General features: G+C 36.0%; 1 protein-coding gene across 3 annotated transcripts in view; it reads left to right on the plus strand.

Annotated features, from left to right (window-relative positions):
• The window catches only part of PTBP2 (polypyrimidine tract binding protein 2), a 54,885-nt gene that overhangs the window by 24,216 nt on the left and 5,395 nt on the right, over positions 1-25,274 (plus strand). For all 3 annotated transcript variants that reach the window (XM_010582671.1, XM_010582672.1, XM_010582673.1), the window contains exons 4-8: positions 3,541-3,713; positions 4,133-4,276; positions 7,953-8,117; positions 8,194-8,304; positions 18,568-18,763. In XM_010582671.1, coding sequence (XP_010580973.1) covers positions 3,541-3,713; positions 4,133-4,276; positions 7,953-8,117; positions 8,194-8,304; positions 18,568-18,763 — 789 coding nt within the window. The remainder of the gene's footprint in view (positions 1-3,540; positions 3,714-4,132; positions 4,277-7,952; positions 8,118-8,193; positions 8,305-18,567; positions 18,764-25,274) is intronic.

The following is a 25,274-nucleotide window of genomic DNA, read 5'->3' on the forward strand; positions in this document are numbered from 1 at the left end:
GGCGGCCCCCCCCCCCCCCCCCCCCCCCCCCCCATTTTTCTGATTGCCATATGTTCTTTAGTGTGTAATTCTGTATCTTTTTGTGTATATTGTTTTAATATATATACTTTTTCACTTAAACATTTTAGCATAGGCACTTCTCTTTTTTACAGTAAGAAAAAAGTTTAAAGAATAGTAGATGCTTAGTTTAAGATAGTTTAAAAAATAAAATTGTGTGAGAGACTTGTATACGTGAGTTAAGGTAAAGCTGTTAACTGCTCTAGGAAAAGATATATATATATATAAAAATAGTACAACAAAATATTTCTCATAAATTTGTTCTTTAAACTTACTGCAGCAAAAGTTGAAAAACTGTAAAATGTAGATATTACATAGCAATGCTAATAGATGGAAAAACAATTTATTCAGGTAATACAATAATTATTAAAGGAATATTTCTTTGCAATTACATGTATGTGAGTGATTGTATATTGGCCAGTGATACTTTTACTAGTAACATAGAGATTACCTAAGCCCTAATCCAAATACAAGCTTTAGTTTAAGAAAATTCTTGGACATTGTGCTGTGGAAAAATTAATAGGTCAAAATTGTATGTTGAAAACCACACAAAGGTCGAAACAGCTCTGTAAGATCTGAGCATTCATGGTATATACTTTTCTGGTGATGTAATAAAAACAGAAGTTTCTTTCCAGTTTCAGAAAATCTTTTAGCTTAAAAACTTTATTTTTGCTTTCTCATTTTAATGTTTCATATTTAATTTTTGAAATTTGTAATGAATTCAAATTATTTAGAAAGCTTAAGTATGAAAGGCATTGGAAATCTGGTTTCAGGATCACTGTAATACTTTCATTCTTTGCAAGTTTGTTTGAAATGTGCTATTTGTAATAGCACATTTTTGAAGCCTGTCATACTTTACAATGTTTTCTTCTAGTGTTTTGTAGAGATTTGAATTGAGAACTAGGGAAGACTATTGTGTAATGAGCTTCAGGTGAAAAATAAAAGTACTTTTTCATAAACTTTGGCTGTCTGTCACTTTGAGGATAAAGTAGTATATTGTGCAACTTTGAACAGGTGAAATCTGGTTACCTGGAAGCCCAGTCTCGCCACATTTTCCAAAATGATACAGGTTAGAGCCCTGTGTAGACATAAGGATGGACTTCAGTTACTAGTTCAGTGTGTATTTTTGAAGTTTTAGTCATCTGTGTTCCACCAAAATTTGTCCTTCTGTGCAGCAGACCAAAATAAAATACATCCTATTGCATAGATTCAACCACTTCTAGCATTGTCAGTTGGAGATGCTGCTAGCTGAATTTTGACCAGTTCTGATGTCATTAGGTTTTTGTTGTTTTGTCTGCTGTAGTAAGTTGGAAAAGACTTACAAAGTGTTCTGCAGTGCAAGAACTCTTTAAAAAGCTCAGTCCTTCAGTCTTGGATTTTTTTATTATTTGGGGGGCAGGGAGAGTTAAGGGATGACCTGCCTCTAAGGCATACTTTTTTTTTTTAGCTAAGAGAATATCTGGAAATTTAGGTTTAGCTAAATCTAAAGATGGATAGCTGAAGTGGAAGGTAGAAACATTCAAATTAGAATGAAGAGGTTTAGCTGTTAGAAAAAGATATACGTGAGTGATGGAAACAGTTCCTGATGTATAGATTTATACTTTTTCCATCACTTCCTTTAATGGAAATATGGAGAATGACCTTATTCTTGAAAAAGTAAAAAGTGGGTCCTTCCTAATAGCATTGAAAAGGTAGTTAAATGTCATACCTGGTTTGGCTTTTCAAGTCCAAATCTGGAGTGTGGATGTTCTTGACATGTAAAAAAACCAGTCCATTTCATTCGGTGTTTTTAATCTTGAGTAAGTTTGCTTGGTTTAGGCAAACTGAATTAAAAACTTGAATTCTGGATTATGACTTAGGCATACCCTTAGCAAAACTTTCTGTGCTCAAGTCTGTCATAAATGAATGCAATAGTTTTATGCAGGGAATCAGATTAGGTGTAAATGGTTTTCCTGGCACAAATTCAGAATTATATTCTGTGGTTACAGCTGAGTGATAATTGAGGACTTATTTATTTTCTTCCCTGTGGAAATCACAGCCATCAACTTTGTTACGAAGACAAGGCTTTTGGAGGACTAAACATACATATATGCTTCCTATTGATCCTCCCCCCCCCCATTTATTGTTTCTACTTTTTTAGTGAGTAAACAAAAGTAGTCTTGTTCATAATTTTTTATTTTTTAATCCTCTTTGGTATAAGCCTTCAACCCATGGATTTGAACTCTAATAATTTTTCTACTAGTCACAATTTGTGTGGTTTTTTGGAAATACAGGTAGCCGTTGAACTGTTCTTGTAATGTGAAATCGGAAGTTGAATAGCTCACACAGACTTGCATGTTTTATAGCCAGAAGTAGAACAAAGGAAGTCTTAACACTTGCTTCTCTTGTATCTAAATGCATTCTGATTCCCAGCATTGATTCGTTAATATCCATGACAGTGTTGTTCTTTAGCTCTTGACTCTGATGTTTACCCTACTGACATATTTGTAGGCAGCAGTTGTATTACCTTTTAACCAAAGTAAGTAATTTTTTTTTCTGGCCTTCATTCCAAAGCAAGGCTTCTTCCATCCAGCTGGCTAGCTCTTTTATTGCATATTCTCACGAAAAAGGAACTCAAGCTGGAATTTTGCTGGGATTCTGTGCAAGAATTCTGGACAGTATTCTGAATAGTATCTTTCTGGTGCTTTGTAAAATGATGTTAGTGCTTCCCTGCTTCTGCTAGGAAAATCTTGTCTGGTTCTTTTTGTTTTGTTTTGTTCCCCTATCCATATTGGCTGCATCATGTTTATTAGTTGGTTTTTCATTTTCTGTTGGTGAGCTTGTAGTTCATAGTGGACATTTTTGTACTTGGTCCTTAAATTCTGAGGCTGTGGATTTCATCAGACTTCTGTGATGTCAGTCCTCTGGGTCATCCCCTTCCTCCATTGTGATCCTTCTCAGCATTAATAATGCTTCCTTTCTTGCTTTGATATTTTTCTACTTTTCATTTCTGGTTCCTTAGTGCAAACAATCCTTAAAACTTTCCTTTAGGAGCTCTTTAGTAACTATTCACCACCATTTTTCTCCCTTCAAAAAAATTCTGGGTAACCTTTAATTTTTTTTTTAATGTACTTTAGAGTTCTTATGCAAGCCTGTCTGAGTCATAATTAATATTCTTACATGGTATTATATGAGATGCTTCACTGAAAGTGAGATGAAGAGGATTTGCTGTGGTTTTTGTCTTGTTTAGAAAATGAGTTATCACAGAGGGCTATTGAGTTAGTGTAAGAGACCGGGTCAGTTAGTCTTTAACAGTCCAACTTTCATGAAACTATGTAACATTTGTCTCTTCAGAAGTTGTTCTGAAACCTCAAATTCTATTTAGATCAAACTAAGAGATGGCTTACTTAAAAATTATCTCATATTTATAATTAAAACCATTTTTTAATAAAGCACTAATAATATCAGTAAACTTTTCAAATAGAGTCTGAATATGTCTTTCAGCCAATGGTAATGACAACAAGAAATTCAAAGGTGACGATAAAATGGATGGGGTTCCTTCTCGTGTTCTTCATATCAGGAAATTGCCTGGGGAAGTGACAGAAACAGAAGTTATTGCTTTAGGTTTACCTTTCGGTAAGGTAACCAACATCCTCATGCTGAAAGGGAAAAATCAGGTAATTTGTTGCTTTCCTTTTTTTAGTATGCTTACTGTCTAATTTCAAAATACGCTGTTAAAATGCTATTGAAATAAGTCATGTAACAGTAAGTATTTAAAAAAAGAGCCTTTGTTCCTTTAATTTTTTTAATGAACTTATACTGTCTTTTAGTAAATTGGGGGGGGAAGCAGAGGATGGTTGGCAGCTATGTAAAGCAAAAAGTTAGCTCTAAGATAAATATTTAGTCCTGCATCTTCACAGATGAATTTTTGAAGATGAATTAGCTTAGCAAATAAAGTTGGTATGTAGAGAATGACATCTTCTGAAGACTGATATTTGTTAAAATGTGTTATCAAACCCTTTAAGTGCTTTTTATATGCTGCTAATATCAAGATTATCTGCTTTGTAAATACTGAAAATTAACTGTTTAATTACAGGCATTTTTAGAACTTGCTACAGAAGAAGCAGCTATCACTATGGTTAACTACTACTCTGCTGTGACGCCTCATCTTCGTAACCAACCTATCTATATTCAGTATTCCAATCATAAAGAACTAAAGACTGATAACACACTTAACCAGGTATATTTACTGTTTATTTACAGATGCAGACAGTAGAAAATGAGGCATGGCATGTATTCTTGGCTCATGTGGCATATGTTTAAATAATTTGGTTTCATCCACATTCTAATACTACTGTAGTCTCACCTATGATCATTCCATTTTGTGACATTAAAGGGATTTGCTTTCTGTGTGATCTTTCCATTACAATGAATTTTCTTAATGTTCCTTAATGTAAAAAGGAAAAGATTCTGTAGTGTCTTTTAACTTTAATTTTTTTTCATAAAATAAGTTTTCATCTTAGTTTAGAGACTGTAGGATAAAAAAATTAACTTTCTAATTCTGACACCTGAGATTCTAATGCCAGTTTGAATTTCCCTAGGGATAATGACTAATGCCAATGCCTACGTTTCAGTGCTTTGAATGATCACTGGTAGCACTGGTAACCTCAGCTTATGTGATCTGCTGTTCTGGAGAAGAATACCTTAATGATCACTGTAGAGACGAATATACTTAATAACAAAAAAATGTTTTGCTCTTGTCTCTGCAGAACCTATTTCACAATAAATATAGATGCATATGTATCTGTTTCCAGTAGAACAGGAAAATTAGCAAAAGTAATGTGGTGACCATGTTGTACAAATTATAGGGGGAGAAAAAGGCATCAATTTACCACAAGTCAGATGATTATTTTAAGGTTAACTTCTTACGTTTTCTTTTTGGTGTTACAAAACACAGCGTAAGTACCAAGTTACAGTTCCTGTTGCTTGTGTCCTGTCTTAGGTAAGGTACGTAACTAGTAAAATTATAGCCGTTACCTTTAAAAACAGTTTCAGGGTAATCTGTTGAAAGACATCTTGGTTCAGATCAAGTATACTGTTGATTTTCCTATTGATCTTTCTAAACATTCCAGTTCCTTAGAATCTTTTGATAGTTTGTCTGCTAAAGGTACTTTTTAAATATTGAGGGTTGGTTTTCTTTTTTTTCCCCACAAAATGTCAGTTATAAAGAAAAGAAAAATAAATACCTTCATTTACTTTTGAAAAAATAGAGTAGAGGTTGAATTCTGTCAGCACATACAGTGGATGGACATACTCCTCCCTTAAGCTTTCTCTTACATTGTCTTTCTCTTACATTCTCTGGCTTCTGTGGTGGTACTGTTTTTGTACTTCACGTGTTCACCTTTTCAACATATAGAATGTACTGACTTTTCAGCAGCTTTTATGCCACCATATGCATTAATACCTAATTTTAACATATTCCCAGTCTTTCAGGTCTCTATTTTCTTTAATTTAGAACTAAATAATATAAAAAGTACTTGGCAGTAAGCACTCTAACTAGTATCTTATGAGGCATTCTGTAAAACACAAGACAGTTGGATATTTTTTTCTGTAAGGAAAAATAAAGGTGGTGCAGATATTGCTTGTAGACTGCCTTTTTTTATTCTTTTATGCTCAAAGCTTAGATTTTTTAAATCTGTATTTGAAAGCTTTCTCATCCAGCCAAATTCCTTTTGAAATTGTCTTTTTCTGGATGTTCAAGCAGGAAGATATGAAGAAGTCAGGATGTTAGTACATGTAACTGGAAAGATAGGATAAAAAAGTTGGAGAAAGGTGCAAATATCTTAGTTGTAAAGAAGGTAGAAAAAAATGTGTTTAACCAAGGGGTACTTTAAACAGCCGGGCCTTTAGAAATAATGACAGTAGGGAAAATTCCATTAAGCTATGCTATTCTGAATTTCTCAGAAATAGTAGCTTCCAAGATTATTTTTAGTTATGTACTCAGAATGAGTTGACTCTGAATAAATAGATTCAAAAGGGACCATTTAAATTTTCATCTTCAGCTTTATAATTCTATGAAAATCCTTTTCCTGTGAGACATCAGAACACTGTGAGAGGAGCATTTAAACTCAGATTTAAAACAAACATCTCGTACCTTGTTTCATACAGTATCTAGACTCAGAAGGATTGAGAATAGAATGACCTCTGTAACTGTAATTCTCTTTAATCATCAGCCTGTCATAAATGCATGATTTTAGTCTTTCTGCACAGACATGGCAACATTTAGAAATAAATGTATGTTATACTTTCTGAATGTTGCAGCTGATCTTTTTAAATTAATTTCCATTTTGCAAAAATAAGAAAAAAGCTTTACATACTACTCAAATGTCTTAAAAAATGGCTATTTATATATGATACTAAATGTTATTTTGAACTTGTTTGACAAAATACTCACTGCTATAATAATTTTACAGATTATATCCTTATTTGCCAATGTATTCCTTCAAGTATTCACATTCACTTTTGTGGAATGAAATATGATCTATAAGCATAGACGGATAGTGCTAACAAGGGTCATGTGAAGTCAATTTTAACATAAGTTTTGGTTCTTTGGATTATACAGTCTAAACTTTTCCAGTCACTTTAAGGAGTGAGTTTTAATTGATATGTGCTTCTTCTGTGCTTACAGAAAGAGTAGGAAATAGTTCTTTGCAACTCAGCCAAATATCTGGCCAGCTTGGAAATTGTGTATTTCATACATTAGGGAAAAAAAGAACCTGTTGGTATCAAAAGATGTTTTTACAGTTACAGTAGTTAATGTTAAACATAGAGGTAAATTTTGTTTTCCCAACTAGTGTTCACGAGGTCTCCCCCCCCCCAACTTTTCTTACTCATTGATTCATTTCAGTATGAGGAATATCATGTAAGTTGTGAGATATGAAATTGTGTAGTAGCTCTAATACCTTTAAAATATGCAGTATGCGTTAACGTGGTGGTTACTATTTTTACCTTGCATGCTCACTTGTCTCTGTTTCGTATTGGTTTGCTTCCTAAGGCTACTGTAATGAAAGTATTAAATGGAAACCCTTTTTTCTGCACTTTTTCTTTCTCAGAAAAAGACATCTAATCTTTCTGATACTGGCAGTTTTGGCAGTGGAAGTAGTTACATAGACGTGTGTTCTTGTGATGTCATCATGTGGTTACCTTTGAATTTCTAAAACCCTTCTTGTGTTTAAAGACCAAAAAATCCCCACACATGGAGAGGATTTTGTTTTTCTTTTCATGAAAGAGGGTGGATAACAGACACGAGTTTGTTTACTTCTCTGTGGATACTACTTTCTGACACTTGTCAGTCTTGTGTATTATTTCATTGTGTTAAAACTGAGAAGTGTGGAAGTGTTAGTTTAGCCCTATCTCTTCCTATTAGAGCCTTCTACATAATTAAAGTGGCAGTGAAATGTTAACTGCAATACAATCTCTTGAAAAATAGGATAAGTACTTCTGGTTTCTGTATAGTCTTGGGTTTTTTTGTTGGTTGATTGGTTTTGTGGGTTTTGTTTGGTTTTTTTTCTCTTCTAAAGAGTCTTGAAACGTACAAAATCCTCACTTTCTTTATCCTTACTAGTAGAACAATAAGCTTGCTACTAGAAAGATTGATATTGGTGTCGTTTGAAGCCCCTCCTTGCTGTGACATAAGGATTAATTGACATTTTCATTTTTATTGTTTCTTCTCACAGGGTGGGACTGCATTGCACTTACGTTGTGTTATGTCAGTAGCTCTGAGTTTTAAATACGTGGACTATTTTATGTTTCTGAAGTTAACTGTATTAGTATTGCTAATTAATTTCCAGCTACCATCTTGAAATATTAAAAAATTTGTCTTCTGTCATCTTTTTTTTTTTTTTTTTTTTTTTAAGCGGGCCCAAGCTGTTCTTCAGGCAGTGACGGCTGTGCAGGCAACAAATGCTCCCATTAGTGGGACCACTGTTAGTGAGAGTGCAGTGACTCCAGCTCAAAGTCCAGTACTTAGAATAATTATTGACAATATGTACTATCCGGTAACCTTGGATGTTCTTCATCAGGTAAGCCAATTTTCATTTTAACTTGAGCTATGATTGGGAGGAACTTCTGTGTAAAACTTTACAATGTTTTTGGCAGATATTCTCTAAATTTGGTGCTGTATTGAAGATAATCACATTCACAAAGAATAACCAGTTTCAAGCTTTACTGCAGTATGGCGATCCAGTAAACGCACAGCAAGCAAAGCTAGTAAGTATAGTTCTCTTGTAAGGCTGGAGACCTTCCTGTACTCTAAACATTTGTAAAATGTTAATATAACAGAGTACTGACCATAATAATGTGTCATACTCCTCTACCACTTGTGTGAATTTTTTTGAGATCAGAAAATAACTGGGAGTTAATACATAATGTTCTATTGCGTGAAATCGGTGTTTAAAGATACTATGTTTAAGGATACTATGTTTAAGCAATTGTATACATCTATAATTATGAACAAATATTTTAATAACACTGCACAGAGATGAAATAATATGCAAGACTGCAATAGTGAAAATGTTAACCAGAAGTAAAAATGTAGGATGTAATGTTGCTGCATAATTAATTGACTGTAAGCAGCAGATTTAGTAAGCCCATTGGATTACTGTTGGCAGATACTCTCTAAACATCAAAACAAAGATGTGATTTGTGGATTGGATATAGGTCTGCAAAAGTATTTAATTATAGTATCCTAAAAAAAATTCTAGACTTCATTATAACTATAAATGTCCAGAAGAGAGAGTGCAGTCTTACTCATGGGACCAGACTATGAAGAAGCTTTGCAGCAGTGACAGATGAGAGCAGGATCTTACTTTTTGTTTTATTGGAAACTCTCCTATCCTGGGTAGGAGAGGCAAAAACAGGTAACTGGTTTTATTCATTATAGCAGGAGAGAGCCTATGGATTAATTATGACAAAGATCAACAGTATGTCATCTAGACCAGATGTTTTGAATTAATTGAATGGGATATATTCACATCTGTGGCAATAGGAAAGTTGAACCAAAGGGGAGGGCTAGTTTGGTTTTTTTTTTTTTTTTTTTTCTTTCTTTCTTCAAGAGATAAATGGAATGAATTTATATTTTCAAACCTTCACATGCAGTCTGGGTTTGTGGAAGGCTGATTAAAATTGATGTGCTGGTTAAGTGTTGCTTGGCAGCATAGAAAGTGCTTGTTGCCCATAGATGACAGACTAGCTGAGAACTGCAGGAAAAAGTGAAAAAGCTCACACCTCAGACTAAGTTGACAATGAGTATCTCTTAGTAGAGAAAAGAAAAAATGGGCTGAGTTTTCTGTTGTAAAGAATGATGACTATATTGAAATAAAGACCTTCATTAAATGGTGGAGGATGGTCATTTTTATCCTCGTCACCAAATGGAATGCTGGGTATTGATTAAAAAACTGTTGAGGTGGTCGAGACAGGGAATCACAAAAAAATAAGAGACATGTTTTCAGAAAGCAGAGTGTAAATTTTCATGCTATTGAGAAAAATAAAGTTAGCCAGAGACAAGAAGATTTGTAACTTGATTTATGATGATCTATTTTAAGATAATCTAGTCCTGAAAAGCAGTCTGGAAATAGTTGTAGATTTGGAGTACGATTTAAATTAGGGATATCCTTTTCAGAGGTGAATAGTATTATGTACTAGGTCATGTGTCAGAGTAGAGGGAAATGCAAATATTTCATTGTAATATGTAAAAAATTGCTTGGATGGGATACACCTTTCAGGTTTTAAGTAGGTTTAAAATAGTAACACAGAAACTAGATCTTTAAACTACTATTGGTGCAGAAATCGACTGTAGTCATTTAGATTCATATTTGAAATATTTGATAAACAGATGCTAATGTGTTTGTTGCAGAATGTTGTAATTTAGTCTTGATTCGTGTTTGGGAAGTTATTTTTCAATAATAGATGTTAATGCTGCTTTTAAAGTGCGTTTTTGAAGCAAAATATGACATCATGATAAATCTTTTGACTTCAGTTTTTTGAGTTATATATTATCAGAAGATTTAATGGAAAGACATCTGAAATAGACTGTAGTGATTTGAAAATTATCAGTGTAATTCTAGGAATATATTATAAAGAAGTGACAAAATAACAAAAGGATGAGGTATGTAAAAGTATGAAAGGAACATAAGAATCTCTTGATGTTGTTGACTTCTGACAGACTGATACTAGCTTGTGGGATACTGTATTGGTCATAATTTTTTTTTTTTTAAAAAGCATGTATTTGTTTGTCTAGTTTTGCATGTTTTGATTAGGGTAGCTGTTCACTAGTCGTACCTCGGTGTGAATGACTAAACTTCATTAAATAACAGTGACTGCTGCATGTACAGTCATTGTCAGAGTGATCTTGGAGCCTTAGTGACAAATTGAAATATTCTTAGGTTTATAGTTTCATATTTTGACCAATCTGTGCATAAACAGACAAAGTGCTAAGAGTAATACCAACTGCAAGTATTGAAGAGTGCTATATTTGAAGGAAGGTTTGATTTCCCCACTACCCTCCCAAGCTAAATAGAGTAAAGTAAGTACAGCTCTGATGGTTGAGCTACAGTGGTAAAACATGAAGTGCTGCCAAAACAAAAATACCTAAAGGAAAGAAACAGTCAGATGATAGGAAGAAACTCTCCAGTTTAAATACAGCTGGAAATACAGTAGAAGCAAGAGGATGTGGTGGCTACACTTCAAGTTGCATGGAGTTCAAAATTAAAAGCATGTTAAAAGAGTAAAGAAGTTTTCAAATTTTTTCCGTCAGTTGTTACTATAGGAGATAATGGGGAAATTTAATTTTCCACTGGCACTCTTCACAGGAAATCAGAATGTGGCCTTAATTGAAATTGAAGACTTATTAAGGAAGTTAAAGAGCAATTTGAAAAACTCAAGTGATGTAAGTACCAAGGAGAGATGCTATTCATTTGAAGGTTCTGAGAAAATAGTGACACTGACAAGAATGTACAGTACGAAGCCTCTAGCCCTGTGGGACCACTTTTGCTGTTTGAATGAGCAAGTAGTGAAAAATTGCATTCCTGCTCCACTTGCTTTGTGAGAAACTCATTTCCTGTAAAAGTAGATTATGGCTACACTGATTCATGTTTCATCACCACCATCAGATTGGATCATTGCAGTTAGTTATACTTGCACGTAAAGGTGAAGACGACAAACTTCAGGTTCTGTGCAATGCAGCAGTCTAGCCATGGGTTGGAGAAAGTACTGAGACTGTGCAGCAGTAGAGCACATTGAACTGCTGTGCTGCTCCTAACGAAGCAGAAGGTGATGTCCTGGAGATGTCTGTATGCATAAGGAGATATTCTAAGCATCAAAAATAGCTCATTTTCATAGTAAATGATCAGTACCCTCAGCATAAGCAGCAAACTTAAATATTTGAATGCCAGTAATCTGGTATACCATAGAAAGATTAGAGTGCCAGTGTTTCTGTCTGAACAGCTGGCTAGTCCAGAGTGTTGGTCTTTGTGTAAATGCACCAAAAGTACTCTTGCCAAATCTTGGATATTGACAGTTATTAATGCCTCGTCTATGGAGGATTAACTGAGACTCATACGTAGCAAGTGACAGTCATCTTGACCCAACATGGGTTAAAAATATCACAAGTCTAATTGAGAGTTTCTGTTATAGTTGGCCAGTTGGTTCTCACTTGGCCCGTAAGTAAATCAGAGTACCTCTACAGAGATTCTGTTGAGGTTTGACTCTACATTCAAGATGTCTTGTTTCCAGTTGTTGAGAGTGACAGCTTCAGGGTGGCTCTGCCCTGGTAGCAGTCTGCAAAAGACCTCTGCTAGGCTACATTGCCCTAAAGTCTGTAATAGGAACTTCAAGTAGTCATTGCCAGAATGGAAAGCAAGGACATCTCCAGATAAGATATTTAGCTTCAGGGCAGTTATCCATGATTATTGCATTAAGGATTTTCAGACATCTTGAATCCTAAAGAGCACAATTTGTGCTCAGAAGTGATAAGCAGTGTTCAGGTAAACAGAAGAGTGCTGGATTGTATCCATTGTATCAGGAAGTGCAGCAACAGTGTTTGTCTCCTGGATATTCCAATTTTGTAGAAAAGAATAAGATATGCAACTGGTCCTTCAGTCAAGGAACTGCACGTAAAAAAAGAAAAAAATGATCTTATTTTTGGAGAATGTTTTACATAAACATTTTAGCCACAGAAACTTCTCGTATCCAAGACACTTGCCTCAAAAGAAATTAACTTTATTCAAATGCATATCTGTAGGATGCACTTGGGACACATCTCTCCCAAGAGATATTTACCATGTGACCTTCAGTTACTTTGAGGTACTTATTCGAGCTGGAGTATGTTTTGTAAGGATTACTTCTGGGTTTTTTAATGCGTTAAACTGTTATGCCCTTCTGAAGATCTTGTTTCTGGTTTCTCCTGCTTTGTGTGCTTTTGGAAGAGAGACAGGGAGTAAATTTCTCTCTCTTCTTTTTTTCTCATGAGTTTGGAGAGAAGGCAGCAGTTTTGTGTTGCCCCTCTCTGCCACTTTTTTCTCTCCACTCTTAATTTGATTTTTCTTTATCAGACCTTGGTAAATGCTTTCAAGCTATCCTCATCCTGCAAGAGATCCATTTCCTGTCTTGGATCATCATAGGTGTCTACGTGCTTGACAAAGAGAGGGGCAGATGCACTCTTTGTTGTGGCTTGAAGCCATGTGTCTCCAGAAATATCTGCTAGCTAAATATCTGGGCTCTTATTTCTGAACTGGGAAATGAGAATATGAGAATGTCAAATAATTTTCTGTCTCCCATGCTGTGTTCTTGTCTGTTTGTTAGGTACTGTATGTGAATTAGCTAAATAGTATTTTAAGTAGCATATCTCTTCCTGATTTTTAGAGGGCTACCTTGACTATCTCCTGAGAGGGGTTTCATTGCACAGATTCATGGTCTATACAGGCCTTAGAAGCTCATCAAAAGCATAGTTCCTATGAATATAGCACTTTTCAAGGGAGTCTTCTTTCACAAGGATTTTCAGGCATCTTGAACCCTGAAAGTAAAAAAAAAAAAGAAAAAGAGCAGTGAATTGTATCCATTACATCAGAAAGTCCTTCATTCAGGTGAGGAAAGCCTTAGAGAAGGAATGATTCTAGGAATGTTCTTCCTCTGCTTCAGAGCCTACCCATAGATCGGACTCTTAATCAGAGAGCTGCATCAGTCATTCAGGATGTTACAACATTTTGTAACTTTGTAGAGTACTTTTGCCATCTGAGATCACCTTTGCTGCTCTTACCGCTTCTCTCAACCTCCACAATCACATTGGGAAATGAGAGATCCTAGTGTCATGAGTCCTTGTTGACTAGATAGAAATTCTTACTGTCCTTTTGCAGAAAAGCTTGAGTGTGGTTGATTACATCAGCAGCAGGAGAAAATACTGTTTATTGAGCTTTTCTTTCTTTTTGTGGTGGGTTGACCCTGGCTGGATGCCAGGTGCCCACCAAAGCCACCTCTTCAACTGGACAGGGGAGAGAAAATAAAGCAAAAGGCTTATGGGTCAAGGTAAGGACAGAGAGAGATCACTCAACCAATTATTGTCATCGGCAAAACAGACTTGACTTAGGGAAAATTAACTTACTTATTGCCAGTCAAACCGGAGTAGGGTAATGAGAAATGAAATCAAATCCTAAAACACCTTCCCCCCCATCCCTCCCTTTTTCCCAGGCACAGCTTCACTCCCAGATTCTCTACCTACCCCCCTGCCAGCAGTGCAGGGGGACAGGGAATGGGGGTTGCAGTCAATTCATCACACGTTGTCTCTGCCGCTCCTTCCTCCTCAGGTGCAGGACTCCTCACACTCTTCCCCTGCTCCAGCATGGGGTCCTTCCCACGGGAGACAGTTCTCCACAAACTTCTCCAACGTGAGTCCTTCCCACAGGCTGCAGTTCTTCATGAACTGCTCCAGCATGGGTCCCTTCCATGGGGTGCAGTCCCTCAGGAGCACATTGCTCCAGCATGGGTCCCCAAAGGGGTCACAAGTCCTGCCAGAAAACCTGCTCCAACGTGGGCTCCTCTCTGCACGGGTGAACAGGTCCTGCCAGGAGCCTGCTCTAGTGCGGGCTGGGCTTCCCATGGGATCACAGCCTCCTTCAGGCACATCTACCTGCCTGGGGTCCTCCATGGTCTGCAGGGGGACAGCCTGCCTCACCATGGTCTTCACCACGGGCTGCAGGGGAATCTCTGCTCTGGCACCTGAAGCACCTCCTCCCCCTCCTTCTTCACTGACCTTGGGGTCTGCAGGGTTGTTTTTCACATGTTCTCACTCCTCTCTCCAGCTGCAGTTTCTGTGCTGCAGCAACTTTTTTTTTTTTTCCCCTTCTTAAATCTGTTATCACAGACGCATTACCACTGTCGCTGATGGGCTTGGCCTCGGCCAGCAGCAGGTCTGTCTTGCAGCTGGCTGGCAGTTGCTCTGTTGGACATAGAGGAAGCTTCTAGAAGCTTCTCACAGAAGCCACCCCTGTAGCCCGCTGGCTACCAAAACTTTGCCATGCAGACCTAATACGCTTTTTTTTTTTTCCTTCAATTGGAACAACCTCTAGTTTCATCTCTTAATCTGTGGGATCTTTTCTCAGTCAGCAGTTTTCATCTCTCCATCCTCCTGGCTGCTATGACCGAAAGAGACGGTGGTTTGACGTTATTTTTAAGAAATGAGAGAGTATTGTGTTTTGTGGTGCAGACCTCCATTTCATCGATATTCCCTGTATTTTTACTGTCTGTGACAGACAGCCGTAGCTCTCTGTTCTGGATCCTTACAACTTCCTGGGCTATTTCTGCTACTTCCTTTGTTGTTAGGCCTTGCTTGCTTATTCTTGCCTTCGCTGAAAGGTGCTTCCATGAGACATGAGCAGATTTTGGATTCTTTGTGAATGTTGCCCCAGTTGTTAAGACCCTTTCTAAATATCTGGAATTTTTCTACTGTACTAGTTGTCTAGGAATACTAGCTTCTTTCCAACCAACTCCACTATTTTGGAACTTTCACTAGTATTGGGGATTGTGATTTTTCTTTATTTCTGGTTTGCTCCCTTTCTTAGCTGCCATAGCTGATGTAGAACCAAGCAGCATATTTTGTTATTAGGAGTAATATTTTTGTTTCTTCTGTGTGGTGGTTTGGTTTGTTGTTGTTGTTTTCTTTTTTCTTTTTTTTTTTTTTTTTTTTTTTTGGTGGTGGTGGTTTTCTCCCCTCCCAAAAACAGTCTTAAGTGGCCATAGAGAAACTTGTAGGGATGATGGTGTGTTTGCACTGTGGAGTCGAGGTAATGCACAGGAGTACGCTGTGGAGTGGAGATTGTTGTGTCAGCACAGGCACATGCCTCTCTCCTTGGGTTATGTGTCAGTCTGAATTGAGAAAGGGATTTTTGCTTGTTCTTTTACCACTGTTTTCTATTGGTCTTGGTTCTTACTAGCCATCTTGTTTGTGTGTTTCTAAATACTACAATGTGTTTTTTCAGGAATCTGTCTGCTGACAAGCTCTTGGGAGGAGGTGAGCCACTCATCAGAATCATTTTCCCCCTTGGGAAAGTCCAAGAGAAGGGTACTTTTTAGTAACAAGAGGGAGGGAGGGAAGGCAGGGGCCTGGAAACAATTCAGTATCATGACACTTGATATCACATGATGATGTAAGTTTTGATACTTCGGTTGTTGAAGCTTAATAATGGGTTTGCTGGTCCATGCAAGATAAAGAACAATACTCACATTTTGTAGAGCTTGGTACTTGATCTCCTTGGTTTGGCATGTGTGTGGTGTGGTACTGTGTCACATGTGAATGTGTGCAGAGATAAATGCTCAAAGAAAGCAAAGTTTCTTAGCAGTAACTAGAGTTCTTTGAGATGATGTCCGTATGTACATTCAATAACATTCAATGGCTACTGTCTTCTCGTTTTTTTTCAGGATGTCTATTTGAGAGGAACAGGTTTTGAGGGTTTGTTGCACCTTTTTTTATTGCCATATAAGAAGGAGCTCAGGATACGCATTCAGTTGTAACTTTACATGTGAACAGTTAATCTTGAAAAAACCCTAGTTGCTGGTAATCTTTTGTGCATTGGTGTTGGAGGTGTCTGCTGTTGGCAGGGGTGGGTGGGGTGATTTGGTTTTGATCTGTTGCAAGAAGCCTTTCCCAGAGTGTGACTACAGTGCTTATTAAGAGTGTGTGTCCTTCCTTTCTGGTTCAGGATGTTCTTTCAGAGTGTCTGTGTCCCAACTACAGGGGATTTCTCTTGTGCAGTATTCTTTTGTATGTGCTTTTGGTCACTTTGAATTTGTCAGAAAGAGGAATTTTTGCTGATTCAGTTTAAGTTTTAGTTACTTATGCAGCTCCCTTTAAACATCAACTACTCTGGAAACTATGAACGCAGGTATATTTTGGTTTGCTGCTTTTTTAAGACTAAAAGATTTACATCAACTTCACAGCCTTCTGCCAGCCATAAATCAGTGTGTCTGCAGACTCCATACAGAGGTATAATATGAATCTTGATTGTGTTTTAAAGACTTAGAGTTCTGTGTCATGGTCCTGTGATTTGGGCAAAGCTAGAGGATACTGCCTTTTGGTCTCATTTGTATGTAGTTTTCTTCATTATGTGAATGGGTATTTCCTTGATGGCAATGGCATCGTCTTTGATAAGAAGTAAGCTCTGGCTGCAAAAACTGGACCTACCTTTAATCCATATTTTAGTCGATTTTAGAAGGTAAGAAATCTTCTAAAAGTGATGACGGGTTCTTGGTGTATACTTTTATTAGATGTAAGTGTTCCAAGTGAGATTTTTTTTCCCAAATACCAACATTAGCAGTCTTGGATTCTGCTTTGCCACTGTATGTAAAAGAGCTAGCAAACTGTATTCTGTAATGGTGACACCCGCCACCACCCCAACAATACAGAATTAATCCTCAGCTTGTATTCTATGAATCAGACAGTAGATTTTATTTTGCCAGTATTGTATAAAGCATTGTTTAAGCTGAGTTTCAAGCACAGGATTTTCTCTTTAATTGCTAAGTATTTTTTGAGACGATGTCTAGACTGTCAGGTTTCTATACTTTTTTTTTTTTTGGTATTATTTTAATTTCCCGCTACTTGGAAGTTCTAACAATACTGACTGACTTATTCTTGTACATTGATTCATAATGGTGGTAATTTCACAAGCCCTGGAGATGTGAACTGTGGTAATACATTTTGTGGGAAGGGACAGCCTTGCTGGCCCAGACCTAGCAGAAAGGTGTCTGCAGTATGTTCAGTTTCCAGATGCATGACTGTGTGAAAATAGCTATGTTGCTTCCATACCCAGCAGGCATACTAGGTTTGTGCAGTGCTTGGCTCAAAATAACAAGTCCTACCAGAACTTTAATGTGTTGGGAAGTACACTGCAGCTGTAACCAAGCTAGCTGTGCAAGAGCTAGCTCAGGTTCAGAAGTGGTACATTTCAGTCCAGCATTAATCAAGAGAAACAAAAGATCTGATTTTTGTATTTGGAGGTGTGATTTGTGTTTTTCACCATGTGTATATATGAGGTAGTTTTATATTTAATATAATGACTTGATTGAATGGATTAATTTTTAGGATGAGCTGTATCTTTACTTCCTAGCATTTCTCAAGAATATAAACCAACTTAGTTACAAAAATGTCCATTTTTAAAATCTCTCATGTTTAGCTTTTAGTGCTTCAACTGAAAGAAAGGTGTGCCCAAAATGTAAATGGAATAAAATCCAGGTATATCAATTTGCCTGGTATATAATGAAGATGGACAAAACACATAATTAGGTCTTTTTAGAGAGTGTTTTCATAGAGTTCTAAGTAGTGTCATGGTAAGAGTTCATGTGAATTTCACTGTTAATAGGCATCCTTTCAGAAGTACCAATTAATTGTGAAAATAGGATTTTTTTAAAAAACGTGTTAGTAACATTAGGTTAGCAGATAAAGTTGCTTTTCTTTCAATTTTGGCACTAATTACCTTGAAGGGGAGAAGGAAAACATGCAGGAACAATGTAAATATTCTGCTTTAACAGATAGCTGTCTAACATGGTATTTAAGTCTAGATTTCTGCCCCACCCTCAGGTCAGCTTTCCATATAAAAGAGTACTTGTGTGATTTTTTTTTTTTTTTTTTTTTTTTTTTTTTTTTCTTTTTTGAGAAATTTATTTGGCATTATGTCTTGAATTAAAGCTGTACTGTGGAATACAGGTTAGTTATCAATATTCAACAGCCTAACTTTTAAGTTTGACTGCATTAAAATGTATTTGCCACTTTGGTGCATATCTAGGTAAGAGAAGTAAACATCAAGGTTCCTGGAATCATTTTAAAAGAGGTTAATGCATTTTAATCGTAATTGGTTTTAAGCTAGATGGTAAGATGGATAAATATCTATATGCTGACCTTATTTAAAAAAACAACAAGAACCAAACAAAAATAATTGTGTAACCAACCTGTATTGTATATTTTTTAAATAAATTGACTCCCTTTTCCAGGCCTTAGATGGTCAAAATATTTATAATGCTTGCTGTACCCTACGGATTGATTTTTCCAAATTGGTGAATTTGAATGTCAAGTACAACAACGATAAAAGCAGGGACTACACTCGTCCTGATCTTCCATCTGGTGATGGACAGCCAGCGCTGGACCCAGCCATTGCTGCGGCATTTGCAAAGGAGACGTCTCTTCTAGGTATGACTCTGACGTTGTTCTTTTGTATTGCAAAGTTACTTGATGAAAATGTTTATTAATCCTTCTAACAGTTAAAGATCTTAAATTATGATAGTGTCCAAAAGCCCATTCAGGGTTCAGTCTATATTGTGATCTGAATTGTAGTAACACAATTATATTGTCTTTAGAAGTCCTGCATAAATGAGTGAGAGAATGCATGACAAAATGAAAAATTCACAAAGTGTAAGGAAAAGTCAAGTTAGTCCTACTTTTATTCCCAAATCTGTCCTCCTGTCTTTCATGTGTTCCTGTCAGCTGCTACTACCCACCTTGCTCATACTCCTACCCAAGTTTGTAACAGACTTAATGTGATTTGCATGTTTCATTCATGCTAATGCTTATTTGTAATATCAGATTATGAAAATAACATTTTGTTGGTTTCCTTCAATGAGGAAAGATTATGCTCTCTGCTTAAAAAAAAAGAAATAAAAGTTCTAGTCTGGGATTTCTGTAGATAAAAGGAAAAAAAAAACCCTGTAGTTGCCTTCTAGTGCTATGGTACATGAGTTCTAATATACTGTCAGCTTTTGAATTCATCAGAAGAAGTAGGTGAAATGCTCTGGGAAAGAATACAGATAAATATATCCTCTGACTATTAGCAAAATAATTAATGCATGCTTTGGGAGAAATTTGTAATTTTTTTTTTTAATTTATCACAATTCATTGCGTAAGTTTCACTCCTACTTCTGTCAAGTTGCTGTTCTTTGACAACACGTTTCACTCTTCAAAATTTAATAGTACTCAGACATAATCTCATGACTTTTATAAAACCTGATTTATTATGCTGTGATCATTGTTCTTCCCACTTAATGTATTTTCTCACTTTTTTTCTTTCATCATTTCCCATTTTTCTTCTAAAGAAAACTTAAGAACAACATATATTTCATGCCTTGTTTTTTGTACAAGATGGGCCAACTTGGAGTAAGTCAGATTTAATCTAGTAAAGAGGGGCCTCTACTCTCTGTGTTTTTCAGAATTTAGAAGGCACTTAGTGAATGATGTGAGCCCAGGAAAAGGGTGAATATTGTAGTTAAGGCTACTGATTTCTACTTCATATCTAGTTGTAAATTCCACACATGCCCACCTCCCACAAATTTTGGAGTGCTTGACTGCACAACCTCGAGTATGACTTGAAAAATGGTGTGTCACTTGTAGCTACTGCAGATGTTTTGGAAAGTAAAAAATACCGTAAGAATCTAAAGTCTCTGAAGAACCTGTGGCTAAAGTTTATTTTCTTTTTTTTCTCTTTTAACTTCCCATCATTTAAAAAATGAAACCTCTCATTTCATGGATTGATAGGGAAGGTGGATGAGTGTTTGTGAAGAAGTTTGACACCATAGAGTACTGTAGAAATGCCCTTGAGGCAGTTAGTAATTCTTTTGTCAGCACGTAATGACTAGACCATAGACATGGGGATGCACTATGAGTAGTAAGGAGGCAAAAACAAAGTAAAGAAGCTGCTTATTAATTAAAGACATATCATATTAGTTGTTGTAAGGCAGGGATTCAGGAGAGAGAGAGTTGAAGATTCATGATTTATAAAATGGTGCCAAATATAGGATTACTTATGGAACTCTAATTCTGACATTTTCCTGAATCTTGAGAAGTTGCTTTCTGGTCTCAGGCTTACTAATGCATTTCTTTGTATATAATGCTTATAGTATGCATCAAATTAACAGGTTTAATTTGCCTGGCATAGTGGAGTTACACTCTGAGGATGCTTGGATCATTGCATCACTTTCAGTATGTTTAGTAATTGGGGTTACTATACTTGTTACAGTTTTCCAAGTGACTTTAGCTTTAGTGGACTTCATGTTCTAGTATTTTAGGCCTGAAAGTCACTTCGATGCTTTTGTAATTTCTGTCTACAAAACTACGTAAGTTTTCTAACCTTTTGATTTTAATCAGGCTCATTCTTTTGTGTATATTAAATTTTTTTGCTAGTAAAATTATGAAGATGACAGTCATATTAGCTAATTAAATATTTTAATTCTTACTCTCTGGATGGACCTCTTTAAATGCAGTGTTTTTCCAAGCAGCAGGAAAATAAAAGGTACGTGACATGAGTAACTTTCATTGCAGCTGTGGAACATTTTCAGAGCATCAGTGAAATCAGTCATGTTTATTTTGATGAGTAGTAGAGATTATGTATCATGGTTGGTTTTTTCCTCTGTAAAAGCATTCATTGTTTTGAAAGAAATTTAAGGGAGCTGGGTTCATCTTCTAACTGCTCATGGCCAGTTGGGTGAGCTTGATATATTGTAACTCTGCATCATCTGTCAAATGAGGATGATGATACAGTGATTTTTTTGTTGTTGTTGTTTGGGTTTTGGGGTTTTTACTAGTTGCCTTTTCTGTTTGTTTTTACAGAATTTGAGCTCTACAGCTGAACAACTTTCTAAAAAGGCTCCATAGTACTGTTGGTACCTTAGCCATTTGGATAGTTGTCAAAATGGGAATGGTGCTTGTTTGAATATGGAAGAACAGGGTTCTCATTCTGAGCTGCTTACTGTGCAAAAACGCACAAAATATGTGACATAAATAAGAAAGGACAAAGGATAGAAAAACCTCAAAAGCCTAAATGGATGCTTGTGCATGAAATTTATAGCTGCATTTTAATTCAGATACTCAAAAGGAGAAGGGTGAGAACACTTAAAAGTTCCGAGAGTTTTAAGGTGGAGGTTGGCAAACTGTGATGTGTGAAATACGACAGAATGATAGGAGCAACCTTCCTCCTGTTTCTTTCTTTTATCTTAATATTTCATTTCCTTTTATTTGCTTTAGAATTCTTATTTCTGTAATGTTGATAAAGATGTCTTCAGAGTATACTCAGAGTGTCTGACATGCCCTATTCACAAATGGTTCCCAAAGGGCATGATCCTCCATGAAAGAGTCAAGCTCCATTTTGAGCTTAATGTGATGCTCTTCAAGTTCTTTTGTGTGCTCAAAAAGAATACCATAAGTTGAACCTGTGGCATTCTTGTTAAAATTCTTGCTGTAGCTGTTCTCTTATATGTATATAATGAGATCACCAACGGAAAACATGGTAAGGACTCAGTTCTGACTTTCGCTTCTGTTATGCTTTTATACGCTGAATAGTTGTACAACTTGGGTGCCTTTTTGTTGTTGGCTTTTTAACAGTATACTGTAATTCACATGTCAGAAGTGAGGTGTAGGTCTAACATAATTTTGTGAGTTGAGTTTTAGTGACAAGATGTGAGTCTTGTTAGTCTTGGTGTTTAAATCTGCCTTAATACCAAACCATTACATATCTCAGTTTCCTTCTGGATGGAATTAACCCTTCTCTTCAGTAAATGTAACTTTATGATGTAGTGTAGTAACACTTCCAGCTTCATAAGCTGTTATGCAGAGATTTTAAAAGAACCTGCTATGTCCCCCAAACCATTCAGGCTAAGTGTAAGAAGCATGCCAGTAACAAGTACAAAAAGATGGTGGTTACTTGACATAAAGTTACAAAAAAGGTTCGTAACAGGACTAGGGACTAAATCCAGTTCTCAGTCACAGTTATGCATACCTGCATTAAGATGACTACTCTTACTGCCTATGGTTTTCACACAAGTTCATTATACATTTTTAGTATAGCTTTAATTTGCCTTTTACTAAAATGGCGTTACTAATTTGAATTTCAGAAGTCATACAAAAAGATAAACTGAGGGGGAAATAAATAATGTGACATGCTGTGTTTAAACTTCATTGAGGAAAAAGACCTCAAAAGGCTAGGAAAAAGGTGTATAATATTTGTATGTTTTCATTAATATCCAGAAAAAGCAAAAACCTATTACTTGTAATTGTTGGAAGCTAAAATAAAACTAGTGACAAAGCTTTCTAATACCAGTTGATCATGTTGTCAAAGTTGCTAACATTTCTAAGTAGTTTCAGATGAGTCCTCAAATCTTAAACAGTGTGTTGCATGATAACTAATAAACATAATACAAGTTGTTCTTATTTATTAAAAATTCTTGACTTGCTTAAATCAGAATGGCAAATCAGAGTGCAGTGGAGACCTACAGAACAAAAATTGTGTTTTCTCTGGTTTTGTAATTTGTCTGACCTTTCCAAGAAACAAGGTCTATGTGTGCTTTGTAATCGGTTAGAAACGTATCAATCAAATGGATGATCCTAGCCTGCATGCATCATTACTCATTCGTCTACTACATCCTCAGCTGTGATGAAATAAGGTGTCAGAGATCTTTGAGACTGTAAATTGGACATCTTTTCAATGAGTCTTGTTATCTTTTGAAAGAAGTAGAAAATCACTAATGGACAGAATGGGCTAGTTTCAAATGAAATATCAGAAGCAGATGGTTTGGTTTTTTTCTTTCCTTTTTTTTTCACATCCTATATGAAGAGATACACATTCTCCCCCCCAAAAAAAGTTACAGAAGATCTTACAGAAAAAAAACCTTGAATAAACAGCAACTGTATTATACTGAACCGCAACAAACAAAAGATTTTAAGTAAGAACTACTTATAGTTGCAAATACGAATATGTAATAATACTTTAACTCCAATTTAGACATTTGTTTAATGCTATAGCTGGAAATATGTTGTTGTGGTTAGGTCTCCCACAGCTTTATCCCTTTCTGTCATTGCTGGCTTGCTTTATTAGCACTTTCCAGTAATGCGTCTTCTTATGGTGGTTCTTAAAGTAATCTGTTTCAAAGGATAATAATTGAAAATATTTTCATATGAATGCTGTTGAATTAATCTTTGTTTTTAACTTCTTTAGTGGGACCAAAGAATGTCCTGTAGAGAGTCTGATGCTATGAAGAATTTTGCCTTTTAAAGTATGAATTACTCGGCTATGCTCTGCCCAACTATGGAAAGAGCAATAAAAACTTCACTAGTCATCTTTAGGTTCTTTTATTTGTAAAAATGCTGGACCAGCTTAAAGCTTCTAAGGTTAGGGAGAGGTACTTATACACACTTGAAGATTTGAAATGCTCTAGTATCTTGGCATTTTCTAATACCTAAATGATTGCTATTGACCTCGTATAAAATAAGTTGTTTCCCTTCGGGTGGGCATCTGTCACACCTTACTGTCTTCACATTTCTGTCTCTATGACCTCTGCCATACATGAGTGTAAATGAACATGACATTCAGCATATGAAATACAAAGCACTCAAAAGTAAATTTCCAAAACAATTTTTTAGAACAGAACTGGATTTTTTAAAGTTGTTTGAGAAATTTAATTTGATATTCACAGGTTTCCCTGTGTAGTACAGTCTGATTTGGGGAATAAACTTCTTTACTTCTTCCATAGGGGTACTTTCTGTAACTGCATCCTTTATTAATTTTTTTTCTTGGAAGTAAAGCTATATTCTTCAGCTTTAACCAAAGAGCAAAACATGCATCATATTTATGTTACATTATTATCTTGCTATTAATATATATGTTAGTATATAGTATTACACTTTCCTTTCACACAAAATGTATTTAGAGAAACGCAATTGCTATGCTTGGCCTAGCAGTGGTCCATCTGATTTCATATCCTTTCTCTGACAGCTAGTGTTACTTCTGCGTTCTCTGATGGAAGACCTAACGCAGCCCTCGTAACGGATGATCATACAGTAGCATACCTGGGGGGAGTGCTTTCCTAACCCCCAGGTAGCTAGTGCTTGACTTATGTGATGAAGCATATTATATGTCACTTTATTGCCTATTTAATGTAACTGGCTGTTGTTTCCATAGACCATCTAATACAGTCTCAAATCTATTAAGTGTTTTTGCAGGATGGAGGGAAGAAAGACAAGATAGGGTTTTTCTTTTTTTATGTATTATAGTCAATCCCACAAATATCACATATAATGCAATAAATGATCATATTTGTTGCCTTTTGATTCAAGTAGGTTTTCCCTTTATCTTGTGGCATGAGAGATGACTGGAATTGTTGTTACTCAGAACTTTCTATTCCTCTGGTTTGACCCCTGAATGAGAACATTTTAAATCTTTTAAACTTTATCAGAAAGCATTCCATGTCTTTAATTTCCTTTCTTAGAACATTTACTGTTTTTTCTTCTGTATGTGCTTTGACACGAAATGACCAGAAAATATTTGCAATATCGCAAAGCAGTGATGGATGTCCTGTTCCCTTTGAGGGGTCATTTGTCCAGCCCCCCCCAATATCTGTCTCTCTCCCCCCCGCCCCAGTGCTGCCCCCCTCCCCCATATTTGTTTTTCACAAATTTGTGTGACAAAACATAAATAGTTGGAATGAAGATAGAAATCTTCTCTAGGCAATTAGAAAAAAAAAAAAATTGTAACCATGCTTACTCCCCGCCTTCTGTCTTCCTGTGTATTTCCTTTTGATACTAAGTCTGGGATTATTCTTTTTAAAAATTAATGGTTGAATATATTTACTATTATCTGCTTAGTACTTGGGCATTCACTGAAACTGAAGAATTTATTTTTTTTTATGACTTCCTTTAAAATACAACTTAATGTGGGAAG

This window comes from Haliaeetus leucocephalus, unplaced genomic scaffold (genome assembly GCF_000737465.1).
Source record: "Haliaeetus leucocephalus isolate CR32 unplaced genomic scaffold, Haliaeetus_leucocephalus-4.0 Scaffold848, whole genome shotgun sequence".
NCBI lineage: Eukaryota > Metazoa > Chordata > Aves > Accipitriformes > Accipitridae > Haliaeetus > Haliaeetus leucocephalus.